Source organism: Lithobates pipiens, unplaced genomic scaffold, assembly GCF_037356315.1.
Source record: "Lithobates pipiens isolate NorthernLeopardFrog02 unplaced genomic scaffold, aLitPip1_a1.2 Scaffold_28, whole genome shotgun sequence".
NCBI lineage: Eukaryota > Metazoa > Chordata > Amphibia > Anura > Ranidae > Lithobates > Lithobates pipiens.
This window is the reverse complement of record NW_027507789.1, coordinates 201,884,124-201,898,732: the sequence shown is the minus strand read 5'-3', so window position 1 is coordinate 201,898,732 and position 14,609 is coordinate 201,884,124. Positions and strand designations below refer to the sequence as shown.

The 14,609-nt window shown below is 41.3% G+C and overlaps 1 protein-coding gene across 4 annotated transcripts in view; it reads left to right on the top strand.

Moving 5' to 3' along the window:
• Positions 1-14,609, top strand: part of LAMA5 (laminin subunit alpha 5) — a 201,274-nt gene that overhangs the window by 139,123 nt on the left and 47,542 nt on the right. For 2 of the 4 annotated variants that reach the window (XM_077460289.1, XM_077460288.1), the window contains exons 27-38: positions 16-176; positions 733-841; positions 928-1,025; positions 1,106-1,313; positions 5,653-5,779; positions 5,869-6,008; positions 6,110-6,225; positions 6,317-6,528; positions 7,392-7,596; positions 10,675-10,819; positions 12,441-12,581; positions 13,935-14,096. In XM_077460289.1, the coding sequence (XP_077316415.1) occupies positions 16-176; positions 733-841; positions 928-1,025; positions 1,106-1,313; positions 5,653-5,779; positions 5,869-6,008; positions 6,110-6,225; positions 6,317-6,528; positions 7,392-7,596; positions 10,675-10,819; positions 12,441-12,581; positions 13,935-14,096 (1,824 nt within the window). Of the gene's footprint in view, positions 1-15; positions 177-732; positions 842-927; positions 1,026-1,105; positions 1,314-5,649; positions 5,780-5,868; positions 6,009-6,109; positions 6,226-6,316; positions 6,529-7,391; positions 7,597-10,674; positions 10,820-12,440; positions 12,582-13,934; positions 14,097-14,609 lie in introns of all 4 variants that reach the window. The other 2 variants (XM_077460287.1, XM_077460286.1) reach the window with 1 other exon arrangement.

The following is a 14,609-nucleotide window of genomic DNA, read 5'->3' as shown; positions in this document are numbered from 1 at the left end:
TGGTCTGTCTTCTAGATTGATGTACAGTTCAATCTGCCAGTGCCTCACCCAGGCCGCTATGCCATTGTCGTAGAGTATGCCAACGAGGAGGATATTCAGACCACCAATGCTACAGTAAATTCTCCACAACGTCCCACACAGCATGGAGTCTTTACCTTCTACCCCTGCAAATTCAGGTTTGTATCTTGGCTGCATAGGTGGAAAAAGACACAAGTTCATTGATTTTATTCATTCATAAAGAAAACCCTTGCATGCTCAAAACCCCCTAACCCATAGCTGGATGGGAATACTTCCTAGATCTACTTCCTTTTTCTCTGAAAATCCTTTAATCAATTTCTGTGCTCCTGGAGAGGCCTTAGATCCTGGGATGCAGAGGGTCTCAACTTAAAGCTCCACTGGCTACTTTATCACCCAGATTGGACTCTAAGCACAGGGACCATCTAAAGTCCAGGAGGGATGGTCCTGAGCTCCAAGACTCAAACATTAGGGACACTATCTAGCATTCTTTAGAATGCCCCTGGCATCCAGGCACACCGAAATTGATTATCAGAATGACAAATGTATCTTGCTGTGCCTGCACATTGGCAGTATTCTTAATATCAGTTTTTATGTACTACATGGGTGGTTTTCTTTGAAAAAAAAAAATGCAGATGGGATTGCACCACTTTAGTTAAATATGTACACTAGTGTTGTGTTGTTGGAGATAACACAAATCTTATGAATGTCTTACAGCTTTCTGTGCCGTGGAATGGCTTTGGACCATCAGCAGAAGGTGGCCTTGTTTGACCTTACCACCGAAGTCAACATTCGCTTTACAGCAGACAAGACTCAGTTCCACCTGGTGAGTGTCAGAAGGATGTTTGTTTTTTTTTTTTTCTGTTTTACATGTTAAGTTTCCTAAGTTTTGACTGTTGTCCTTTCTTTCAGGGCAAGGTTTTTCTCATTCCTGCTGACCAGTTCACTATGCAGTACGTTGAGCCACGAGTTCACTGCATTGCGGTTCATGGATCTTTTAACCCCAGCAGGTATTTTGCTCGTGCCTAGTTCTAATGGCTTGCATAATATATTTTTGGGCTTCTGATCTGATATCTTCTTTTGTCTATAGTGGATCTTGCATTCCATCGAGGTTCCATAAACCATCACAGTCTGTGGTTTTAACGGAGGGGAAGACCAGCTCAGTGTCGAACAAAATCCCTGTATGGCCAGGACACCAAATGCCATCTACCGATGGCCAAAAGGTTGTGCCACATCCAACATCACTGCCACCGACAGCTGTAGATGCCACAAAAGTGATACGTCTGCAATCACCTGAGGTTTGTGATAAATTGCACCCTCTGACATAAGTTACAGTAATCTCTGTGAAATGAGATAAAGGTATTTTTGTCAAACACAGTGCATTTGTAACCAACAGTGGTTGGTTCCCATCATTTAAATTGATCCCACACAAAAAAATGTATATCGGCTTGCTAAGCGATGCAGTGCAATGTGCAGCTGCAGTTTTCAACAGCAAGGGGCTCTATAGGTGAATATGGGATTGGAAACTCCATGATCCTGGAAAACGATGAAAGGTGGTAACCCTTCTTTGCTATATTATCTAGCAAGAGGCATAGTGTGTTGGCTATTCTCTCTAAGCATAGTGTAGTCTTTATTACCAACAGAGAATAAAGCTAGGGGAGCTAAAGTACATACAAAGTACATCCCAACTGCCCCTGATTTTCGAGGGACTATCCCTGATTTGGAACAATGCCCCTCTTTCCTCCTCATTTGTCCCTTATTTTCGTCTAATCTATATAGTTGTATATAGAATGCACTATTTATCTTTCAAAAAGTGTTTCCTGGTGCTAAACCTTTCATCTAATTTCTAAATTGGTGTATTTGTAAATGTTAAAAGCCAGTATAAAGGAATATTAGAGTAAAAAAAAAGCACTTGTGGGTTTAACTATTTATTTTTTATTTTTTGTATAATCCCCTTTAAGGGTGCATGATGGGGGCGTGTCCTATGCCTACATACTTTTGCTAATAGGTGTCCCTTGTTCCAATCTCAAAAAGTTGGGAGGTATGCAAACTGTAAAATCATTTGCAAAGGTTTCAAAAGTTTCTAAACCCAAAATTAAAAATGTAAAATATTGCAACTTACCAGTTCTTAGATGTGGTGGCTGCATTTGTTTGCTTTTTGCATTTTTTTTGCTTGATTTTTACCTGTTGATCTGGCCAGTAACACAATTCCTGTCATTGAGCTCCCGTTCACATGGCTATGCTTGCTTACCCTATTGTGTCTATGAAGAGAGCCATGGTTGTCCCCCAAACTGCTCTTCTGATTCGGAATACAGAAGTAGTCTTCCACTCTTCATCTACATTACATGGGGGAGGGGAATTAGTAGTTTACAGAAGATAGTTTCAAAGGAAGAAAAGATTTTGCTTTAAATTCAACTCTCAGGAAGTGACGAGGACACTGTATTTTTGGCAAAACCAACCATTATTGCTTACTGAGATAGAATGTACTTGGCCTGAAAAGTGCCTGAATGCAGTCACCAAATCTGTGGACCGGTAAGCTGCAATATATTGCATTTTGTTCTTGGGTTTAAATAACCAGGCTTAGTAATGAATGAATTGAAAAGGGCAATGCAGTACAGGAATTTATAGTATCAGTTAGGTTTGACATTTAATTTAACCTTTTGGTTTACTGTTCAGGTAGATTACTCCTTACTGCCTTTACATTGGTGTGTTAATATATGCTGAGTAATGTTATATAGTCACATATTTAAACCCTATATCCCTACCTTTGCTTATTTTTTATTAATAAGAAAGTTAGGTTGCAGAGTTTGGTGTCAGTAACAGTGATGTTCAGCAGAATGGTAACTGAGTCTATTACTTTTAAAGAAGTCTCACTTCCATTTGTATCAGGCTAGGTTCAAACGTGTCCTGTGCTAATTTCCCCTCTGTTTTCACTGCGAATTTACTAAGCAGCCTTTTCAGCGGTTCAGCTGCAATTTAGATGCAGTTCAGATGCAAATTTTCAGAGCCAGCGGGCACCAGCTGGCTCCGAAAAACATTAGCCTTTAACACTAGCAGGTCATAAAGTAGCGAGCTGGGAAGCTGGCCGCCACCTCCTTAAAAAACGAATGACTCGTTATCTGTCAGCGGGTTCCCCACAATAAAAAAAAAATCATGAAAAAAATGGTGTGGGGGTCCCCCCAATCTTTACCAGGCCCTTTCGGATGTAGTACGAATTTTAAGTGGAACCCCATGCCTTACTTCTGGAATGGATTTTGAGGGTTACCCCCACACCAAAATATTTTAAAAAATGGCGTGGGGTCCCCAAAAATCCATACCAGACCCTTATCCGAGCATGCAGCCTGGCAGGCCAGGAAAGGGGAGGGGACAAGTGAGTGCACCCCCCTATATTAGGGGGGGTCACTTTTGGGTGGAAGGGCTCTGCTCCCCCCACCCCAAAGCACCCTGTCTCCATGTTGATGTTGTGGGGGCAGATCCCGGTGCCTAAGGGTCTGTTATGGATTTAGGGGGAGTGGCCATACCCCCTTTTTTTCTTTTTTTTTTGGTATGGGGACCTGAAAGGGCCTGGTATGGATCAGTGAGGGGACCCCACTTTTTTTTTTCAAATCGAATTTGTGTTCAAAACTGTTCTGATGTGCGCTTCAGATGCATTCCCATAGAAGGCATTGAGCTTGGAATTTGCATTTGAACCGCACCGCAATGCTCAATAAACCCACAGGACTCTTGTTAAATTCACAGCGAATTTGCACTGCTGCTGCACTGCACACATGTGAACTGGCTCCATAGAAACCTGGTTTGATTCACATGTCATGTGAATCGTTTGCGGTCCAAAACGCATCAAATTCACATATGTGTGAACAGATCCTCAATGTGTTCAGTTGCCAGGAGCACAAAGTACTTCTCCCTCTTTGGCCATCCATCAACGCAGGTAGCAAGGAGATCACTGCTTTGACAAACAGCACTTTTCCCCAAGCATTTTAAACATTTTAGCTGACAATCCTGCCAAGTGCTCAGAGATAGAGAAAAGTGATGATTGTCAAAGCAGCTGTCTCGTTGCTACCTGCATTGTTGGATGGTTGTGGAAGGAGGATGGTTGCTCTGTTCAACAAGCATGTTGGGAGGCGGGATGCCCTTGTCTGACCTCACAGCTAGTCTAAGGCAAATACACGGTGCAAATTTCATTCCTGCAACCACGGGTTCCCCCATCAACACGGGAAACAGCAATTGTCTTCTCCTGCCGGGGGGGAGACAGTGCTTATCACTAGGGAGGCACTGATACCTTTTTTTTTTACAACGAGTACCGATACTTTTTTTTTTAGTACTCGCCGATACCAATTACTGATACCCACCGCAACTGTTTTGTTTTCACTTCAGCTGTCAGCAATGGTACAAAGCATTGAAAAGTCATTTACAAATTAAATAGATTATTTTTAAATGTTGCGCCTTTTCAATGTGAAATGTGTAACTATATGTTAATATATATGTGTAAAAATATTCACTAACAAAGCAAACAAAAAAAAAAGTTTTAATTGTTATCGTTTATAAAATAGACGTGAACAAAAAAAAAAAAAAGCAGGAAAATAATTAAATGGAGGCGAATAGGGAGTTAATTAAGGCTGATTAGAGTAAATTAAGGGTTTATAAGGGGTTAAACAGAGGCACATTTGTTCATCCCTTTGATCTGCAGATGAAGAAGGAAAGATTCAAAAAGAAACAATGTTTCTTTTTATTTTAGCGTTTCAGTGGCTGCGCAATGTTAATAAACATTGCCAGCTGCTTTTTTTGACCGCTCCAATTACCAGACTTCTTTAACACTTCAGCTGTCACCAGGGGAGACCCACTGAAAGCTCAAAGAACCGAGCCTGAAAGTATCGGTGCATTTGCACGAGTACCGATACTTGTGCAAATTCTCGTTATCGGCACTTATACTAGTATTGGTGCAACCCTAATTATCGCTACAGAATCCGGCTGGCTAGTTGTACCCAAGTGGATCGATCAATCAACTTGGTACATTCAGTCTGCCCATTAACGGTATGAATCTCGACCAATTCCTGCTGAACCGTCCGAGATTCGAACTGTGTATGGCTGGCCTTAGGCAGCACATAAGAGGATGGAACAAAGTACTACACATACTTTTTCCCTGGAGAACCAAACACAGTAATAAAAAATTACATGAGACAATTTCTTTAGAAGGTTAATCTACCAATTATTGTTTTTTGTAAATGCTGGAGAAATAATTCCTGACAATCTCCTCTATCTCTCAGAGATATTGTTGATGAGATCTCTTATTTCCTGGGTCTGTACTCTGTACACATAATAAAGGGAACCCAGCATTCCTAATAGAATTTTATTTACTTTATATTTTACAAAATGTAAAATTTTGAAACGTGTAAAGGTTGGCGGAACACATGAAATTCCCAGGCCGAAAGCAACAGAATTTTGGCAGGGAAGAAGGTCTTTGGAATATCTACGAGATTTAGAACCCCAGTGACTGACACCACACACACACATATTGATTTCTGCCCAATCTCAAAGTCATCTAATGTCTGAGGTTTATCTTCATGTTTGAAACTTCAGCAAATTTCCCAAGCAATATCATCAGTAAAATACTTTTTTTCTATTGCCTTTGGAAAGCAGACGACGGTGACATATAACGGACGTGTTCCATCGCCAGGGCGTTACGCCTTCATGATTCACTACTATCAACCTTCCCAACCATCGTTTGCTGTGGAGGTACAGGTGCATGGTGGCCGGGTTTGGAGAGGTAAGGATTATGGGTGTTTAAAGGTCATGATCCAGCTATATACCTGTTTAGTGAAGTGGTTATGTCATCTACCTCTTTTCTCTCCCCAGGCTCTGCCAATGCCACATTCTGCCCTCATGGGTTTGGTTGCCGTAGTTTGGTTTTGTCTGAAGATCAAGCCATCCTGGGCATGACTGACAATGACATCACAGTCACCGTACATGTACCAGATGGAAATATCATATGGCTGGTAGGTTCCACTGAATTTCTGAGTAGGGTGATGCTGTAAATGAATGTCTGGTACTCTTTAATGATGAGGGCTGACCAATATGCTTACAATCTGTGTTTTAGGAGTACATACTGGTGATACCAGAGGATAGTTACAGCTCCAGCTATCTGGTGGAAGAACCACTGGACAAATCATACAGTTTTATCAGTCAGTGCAGTACCAACAGCTTCCAGAGCAGGTAACTACATTTATTTTTATTTATTTTTCTCTAACAGTTGAGATAGGTAAAATGGAGTCTTGCTGAAATTTTTATTTGTGTCTTTCCCCAGCAGTCCAACCTCATCTAAATTCTGCCGAGATGCCGCCATCTCTCTGTCCCTCTTCTATAACAATGGTGCCCAGTCCTGCAACTGCCACGAGGCCGGCTCCCAGGGCACATCATGTGAGCCTTATGGAGGACAGTGCACTTGCAAACCCAATGTGATTGGAAGAGATTGTTCGCGCTGTGCCACAGGATTCTGGGGATTCCCTGAATGCAGGCGTAAGTTCCAGTGCGACTGTTGTACAAGAGAAAACCTTTTGTCTTGGTGTGGTGATTGCATTATGTGTCAAGAGGCTTATTTAGAATATGTTATAAATAAATATTTGTAGCATCAAAAAAAATCCAACAAAGTCCCTACTTCCTGCATTCCATCTATTTATGTGAATCTTAAAACCATTCCAGAATACCTGTTCAGCTGGCATGTAAACCTGGCTATGTTACACTGCAGGCTAAACACTCAGGCCGCGTACACACGGGCGGACTGTTCGCCCAACTTTGTCCGCTGAACAGTGTTTCAGCGGACAGTCCGCTCGTGTGTGGGCGTTCAGCGGACAGTTTCAGCGGACAGTTTGACGAACAAAGTTTTTCGGAAATTCCGAAAAACTGTCCGCTGAAACTTGGTTTGAGCGAACAGTCCGCCCGTGTGTAGGCTTGTTCGACAAACTAAGTTCCGCGCATGCTCAGAAAGGCTTAACACTCCGAAAGTTATAATGCAGTGTATAGGACGTCGTATTTTTCGTCCCGTCGTACGTGCCGTTCACGTCATCGCGCACGGTTTCAGCAAACTGTTCGTTCGTCGTGTGTGGCCATGTCCGTCCATGCTAATTTTGAGCGGACTGTTTGCCGAAACTGTTTGACGGACAAAGTTGGGCGAACAGTCCGCCCGTGTGTACGCGGCCTCATTTAAATCGAAAGTTCAAAGTTATAAAGCCAAACATATATAAATGAGTTGGGCACAAGGGTTCCATTGCTGCTTGCAGGTGGGAATTGGTAGGGCACCTTTAATCTATATATTTCAATATTAAATTGTCGGAATGATGAGTGAATGACTCACCCGTCTTTTTTTTTTTTCTCTCTTGCAGCATGTGAATGTGGATCGCGTCTGTGTGATGAGGTGACTGGACAGTGTATCTGCCCTCCTCGTACTGTGAAGCCGGATTGCACAGTTTGTCAGCCGCAGACCTTTGGTTGCCATCCACTGGTTGGGTGTGAGGAGTGCGATTGTTCTCAGACTGGACTACAGAACCTTACTGAACCTGGCTGTGACATCCAGACAGGACAGTGCGCGTAAGTGATGGCACAATATTCCTGATACACTGGGTAATGTGTGCTAACTTCCATTTAGGACAAAAGCAAGCTCCTTTCTTCCAAAATTCCACATACGTAGTCCTGAAGCTGTCATATAGGCATGTCATTTTGTGTCATGTAACAACAGCAACGGCAACTTCAATCATTGGACACCATGCATGATTATAAATGTTTGAAAAAAAAAAAAAGATCTGTTGCCCACAGTAGCAATTTAGATTCTTTATTTTATTTTTGAGTCTTGATTGGGAGAAACTGGCGGTTTTCTGGTGGGACACAAGCAGGGATTTATTAACCACTTAAGGACCGGGCCTATTTTTTACACTTGGTGTTTACACGTTAAAATCATATTTTTTTGATAGAAAAGTACTTAGAAGCCCCAAACATTATATATTTTTTCAGACACCCTAGAGAATAAAATGGTGGTTGCTGCAATACTTTGTCACTCCATATTTGCGCAGCGGTCTTACAACCGCAATTTTTTTGGGAAAAAAAAATACACATTTTTTTAAATTAAAAAATAATAAAACAGTAAAGTTAGCCCATTTTTTTATATATTGTAAAAGATAATGTTACGCCGAGTAAATTGATACCCAGCATGTCATGCTTCAAAATTGTGCCCACTCGTGGAATGGTGACAAACTTTGATACTTAAAAATCTCCATAGGGGAAGTTTAAAAATGTCTGTAGGTTAGAGAAGAGGTCTTTTGCTAACATTATTGCTCCCACTCTAACGATCATGCGGTTTATACACCGTTTACATATGCAGGCTCGACTTACGTATGCGTTCGCATGGATGAGGCACTTCAAAAAATATATATATATTTTTTTTCTTATTTATTTAACTTTTTTTTTACACTATTCTTTAAAAAAAAAAAAATAATTGGATCAATTTTATTCCTATTACAAGGAATATAAACATCCCTTGTAAAAGAAAGGAAACATGACAGGACCTCTTTATTGTGAGATCTGAGGTCAAAAAGACAGGGAAGATCTCACATTTACATTTAAATGCAATAAAAAAATGTCCCCTTTAAAACCATTAGTAGAGGCGGAGACGATCCAATGGTTTCCCCTCAGACACATGAAGTTGAGTGAGGGAATGATGGACCCCACTCGACTACAAACCATACCATGGCCCCCACTTAGATCATGGTATGGAGTTGAGTGGGGGCCATCATTCCCTCACTCGCCTTCATGTCACTGAGGGGAAAACATTGGATCATCTCTGCCGCTACCGACGGCTCCAGTAAGCTGCGGAGATGACCGGGACGCGGCAGGAGGGGGGGTGGGCACCTCTCCCACCACCAATAAAAGTGATCTTGCGGTGAATCTGCTGTATTGACCACTTTAATCTGAAAGCAGACCACCCACCATTTTTTAAAATACCGGGGTTATGGCAGTAATGTGCTGCCATAACAACGGTATTCAGCATCAAAGTACCGACATATAATGTCAGTGGGCGGTCCGGAAGTGGTTAAGGCAAAATTGAGCTCTAGTCAACTTCTGATTTCATGTTAATAAGCATTGCAATATGCACAGAAATGGTCTATTTGCATTGTCTGTACTGGCATGACCTGCCCCATCAGACACCAACTGCCAGCAAGTACATCTTCCCTTGTGAAGTGATGGGCAGGTTCACGACTTCGAACAGTTGTGGTATCCTGCTGGCTTACTGCAGAAGCATGAAGGCTGTTGGTGCCTCCCATCGGACATCCACCAAGACTTGAGTTCTTGCCAAGATTGTCATGTTGACCATCTGGCACAGGACACACATATAGGGGGAGCTGTGCATGGTAACCAGTCAACCCCTAGGTCTTATTGTCAAAGCCTAATTGAAAAAGCAAAAGTTAGAAGCTGATTGGTTACTATGCACAGCTGCACCAGGGTCCATGTGCACCAGCTTTAGTAAATCTCCCCCATATTGTCCTTTTGAAATACATTTTATTTTTGTCACTAACTATGCAGTATGTAGATAGATTTATTATTAGTTTCCATGAAATCCAGTTTGATTCTACCACTCATGCTCCCATTGTTTTAATACTGAATACCTGAAAGAGAATATCTGATTGATAGGCATATCCGTTTGATAAATTTGACCTAGTGCTATAGGGCTGGATAAAGAGGCAGATCTTATTGTACTGTTCAATCAGTCTTTATAGACTATTTTATGCTTCCATAGTCCTGTGTCCTGTAGTTTCTGCTATGTCCGTACCTCAGCTTATCACATTCACAGGCAATCCTATCTTTGACGCCTAATTTCCTTAAGCCCCGTACACACGATCAGAATATCGTACAAAAAAATCCAGATTTCAAATCGATTGTTAGTGCACAGCTGCTGTCTGAAATTTTTCAAAGGGATAAACACAAAAAGTTTTCTCGTACAATACCAGATCGTATGATTTTCGTTTAATCAGTACAGTTTTCGTCCGAAAATACAATACAAATACATTACATCACTTCCGAATTTTTATTCTGTCGGACAAGAATTTTCGTATGTTAGTAACCTATTTGTTTTTCGATGTGGAGACTAGCATGCAAAAAAAAAAAAAAAATGACGATCATTCGTCCGATATTCTCATTGTGTGTACAAGGCTTTAGAAATGTCACTGCTTGAAAGGGAATTCTCAGGGTGCATTTCACTGTTCATTCACCATTGATTCAGGCAACAAAATTGTTGTTTCTGCTTTGTGTAGACACCACCCGCTAAGATATTGTCAACCCATTGTCTGCTATTATTACATGCTTGGGTGGGCTATTACCTTTTAAGAACCCATGCATTGTTATATAGGAGGGCTTTTCATATATAAATCTGTCAGGGTAATAATGTTTATTATGGGCTCCAAACTGTTAAAATCAGATCCATTATGTCGTTTCTTCAAAGGCTGTGAGGTCTGAACCCAGCCAAATGACAGACCTTTAAAATGTCTGTTTCTCTTGTTTTGATAAAGTGAACCATAATTTACATCTGAATTAAAAAAACTAACACCAGGAATCCCATGGAAAACCATAAGACTCTGTGTCACTATTCATGTTTTCTTCACACATTTCCTATTGTAGGTGTAAACCAAACATTATGGGACGGCGATGTGAGAAATGTGCTCCTGGGTTTTACGGATACCCCAACTGCAGACCATGTGACTGCAATAGAGCCGGTACCGAAGACGGCATATGTGACTCTCTCACTGGGCAGTGCCTATGCAAGGTCAGCTCTTAAGAAAATTTCGTATTTACAATTTATTTTTATTTTTTACATTTTTTTTAGCTAAGCCTTGTGAAATGCATTGGGTTATTATTATTATTATACAGGATCTACATAGCGCCAACAGTTTACACAGCGCTTTACAATATAAAAGGGAGACAATACAGTTACAGTACAATAAAATACAAGAGGGTTAAGAGGGCCCTGCTCAGAAGAGTTGACGGTTAATCCTCTTGTTAGATTGATGAAGCTTTAAAAACGATTGTCCTTATGATTTGTATTTAAGTCAGCAGTTCTTGTTCAGAGAGGTGGAGAAATTGAAGTGAAATAAATATTGATGGTAAAAAAAAAAAAAAAATGAATGCAAACCTGCATAATGATATACACATATGAAAATATAGTATAAATGTAAAAATGTGAACATTACATCAAAAATGACCTTAAAGTATATACTGTATACAACCAATTGGTTCCAAAAAAAATGTTCCAACACGTCATGTTTGGCTGAACAGATCATCCACTACATGTCTGTTCTCATAGGTGTGCGCAGCCTAGTGCATTAGGGTGTGCACCCCAAAGCTTAAACACACATGTATATATATGTATATGACCCATTCAAGTGAATGGCAGCACTCTGCAAGTCCCCTGCAACTGCGTGCAGTGCATAGTTTAAGGGGTTAAAGCAGGCAGTATGGAGGCAATACGCCTCCTCACCACCTCTCAAATGCTCTCTGAAGAGTGATCTGAACGTGAATCACTCTGCAGAAATCAAAGCGCGTGTGAATGAGCCCCTATATATGCCTGCATGTCTGTAGTGAAAGGCAGCTCAAACAAAACCTCATGCCTTTTACAATGCTGAACTACTGCTAAACAGTGGTCCCTATCACAGTCCTAGCAGAGGATCCCCCCCCTGTCCGCCCCTATCACAGTCCTAGCAAAGGGTCCCCCGTGTGTCCTTATCACAGGATCTCTCCTGTTGGTCCCTAACTCAGTTCTCTCCCTCAGCCCCTCCTGCCCCCCCCCCACCCCCCAACTGATGACAGTTCCCAGTAGGAGAGAGAAGTAGGCGGGACTAAGGATGGCTGTGTGGCCTCCAGACGATGGAGTAGTCCAGATGGTAGAGAAGGCAGGGAGGAGGGGATGCGGAAGCTGTCCCTGGATCAGGTGCTGAAATTGTACGATCAACCCATCAATGAGAGCAGACATGGGCTGTGTGTTACCAGTGTGCTTGGGGACTGTGCGATGGAATGGGGCCCCCTCGATGACCATGATCTGAGACCCAGCCAGAGAAACACCCCTGACATTTAGGGTTATTAGGGTGTGTCCAGGCACACTCGGCACACCTGGTATGCACACCTATGTATTTTGTACTGTCAAGCAAAAAAAAATAAAAAATTTAATAAAAACATTGAATATATTGTTAGCAGTCACAGTTATCTCATTACTGATGCAATAAATGCCCATGTTGCAGCCATAAATTATGACGTTGGGTAAATTTTCAAGTCAATCAGTTTTGGGTGGATACGGGTGCATACTGGTGGATTTTGATCTTATAGGATGTAAGGTCATCTGCCATTTATATAAGTGATTGATGTTGCTAACTAAAGCTTTTAACCACATTTAGGAAAACGTGGAGGGTCCAAATTGTGACCGCTGTCGTCTGGGAACTTTCTATCTTGATGCACATAATCCGAAGGGTTGCACTCGCTGCTTCTGTTTTGGAGCCACAGATCGATGCCATACTTCATCCAAGTATCGTTCTCAGGTAAAAATGTCCCGTCTGCGCAGTTCAACCACAGCAAGGAAGACCATTGTCCTATTTTACAGCAGTTCTTGTTCAGAGAGGTGGAGAAATTGAAGTGAAATAAATTTAGTTTACAAATACATTTAAATTATAGGACCTGCATATAATGTTAAAGGTAATAGTATGCACACACAGCGGTGACTTGAAGTGTATCTAAAGCATTTTTTTTTTTTTACACTTTAGGTAAAGTGTTGAGGGATTAGAACCCATCTCAGGTTTTAATTTCTGCATGTGTCCCCACTAGAAAGATTCGCTCTCTTAAAGGCACTTGCACACAGCTGTAATTTCCAACACGAACACAGAGTAAAACACAGCTGTGGTTGTGGCACCTGGGAGCCCCAGCTGCAGCATATTTTGGCACAATAGGGAATGCATTACAGAGAACATCAATATATGCGTAACTGCTGTCACTGGTGTTTACTCGCACACATATATAGGCGCAATTTTCAAAATGTAAAGTTTTACATTTGCACATGAGTGCACAAGCAAATGCCGGTGGTTACATTTGTATAGGCGCATATAGTGTTTTCTGCATTGCATTCCTAAGGGCAAACGTATGCTGCAATTGTGACTCCTGGACAGTACGCTCATACGCTGTAAATTAGGGCTGTATGCAAGAATCCTTAAGTGTCCTGGTGACAGGGCTGATTTTGGACATCTGGAGCCCTCTGCAAATATTAGAATAGGGCTGTAATTCTGTACAGGGCTGCTGTTAGAAATCACGGGGCCCCATACAGCCTACCTGAAAGGCCCTCCCACCCCCGGCCGGGAGGACATAGATTTATCAGTCCCTTTCTTTGCTGCCTCAGTTGCAAAGATGAATGAATGAATAAATCAATGAATTAGAGCTGAACAATGAGGCCTTGGGTGAATATAATGCAAGTTTCCACCTAAACCATTGTCCTGCATGTATGGCAGCAATCGTAATTTTGATGGAGGTTTTCTCTAAGCATATGTAATTAGAAAATGTAAGGTTATCTAGAGCTAATTTAAGTTGTATAAAATGTTATGTGCCCCCATGTTGACTTACTTGTAAATACCAGTGGTTTGTGTCTTTGAACATGAAGTTTAGTGGTTCTCTTACTTAAGCTGGAGACACACTATACAACTTTTGTTGTTCGACTTCCTTTAGCTTTACCTTCAACTATGTAGTGCAAGGACCTGCCTGATTGCATACAAATTAGAAGTGTTTAGGTTTGACCTCATATTATATGGTTTTGGTAAATATAAAGGAAACATTCTAAAGAAAATGATATAGTGTGTATCCAGCTTTACTTTCATGTCTAATGACTTGTTTGTCATGTTGATCTGCAGTTCAGTGACATGCGGGGATGGGTTCTGGTTGGAGGAGATCGACAGGAAGTGGAGATCTTGGAAAGACCTGGTGAGGGCCTCGTTGAGGCAGATCTGAGAGATGTTCCTGATGTCTACCAGGAGTTCTACTGGCACGCTCCACGAAGCTACCTTGGAGACCGGGTGAGTTTTGGCCTTCTGCATCTTTGTTAGCTGAACTAATGACAACACACCAAATCAGATATTACATGTCCTGAGAAACTTAAACAAGCCTACTAGTTTTAATCTGTAGACTAAGGATCTCTGAATTTTAGAATAACTATTATGTGATAATTGGAGATGATGAAAATGTGACTTCTATACATGACTACACTGTAGTAAAAAAATATAAAGCTAATTACGTTGACAGCTTAGATCAGGGGTGTCCAGCCTTTTCACCTTTCTGGGCTACATTGGAAGAAGAGGAATTGTCTTGCGCCACACATAAAATACACTAACGATAAGGATAGCGGATGAGCTGGAAAAGTCGGGCAGATCGCAAGTTATTGATCACTTATATAGATAATGTGTCTGAGTAAGAAAAAAAATAATAAAAAAAAAAAAGTAAAACGGGCAACAAAAACCTAGTGCAATATTTGACAATATTTTTGATAAACTAACACATCAATATCTGATTCAATGGATGTAGTAGCAATT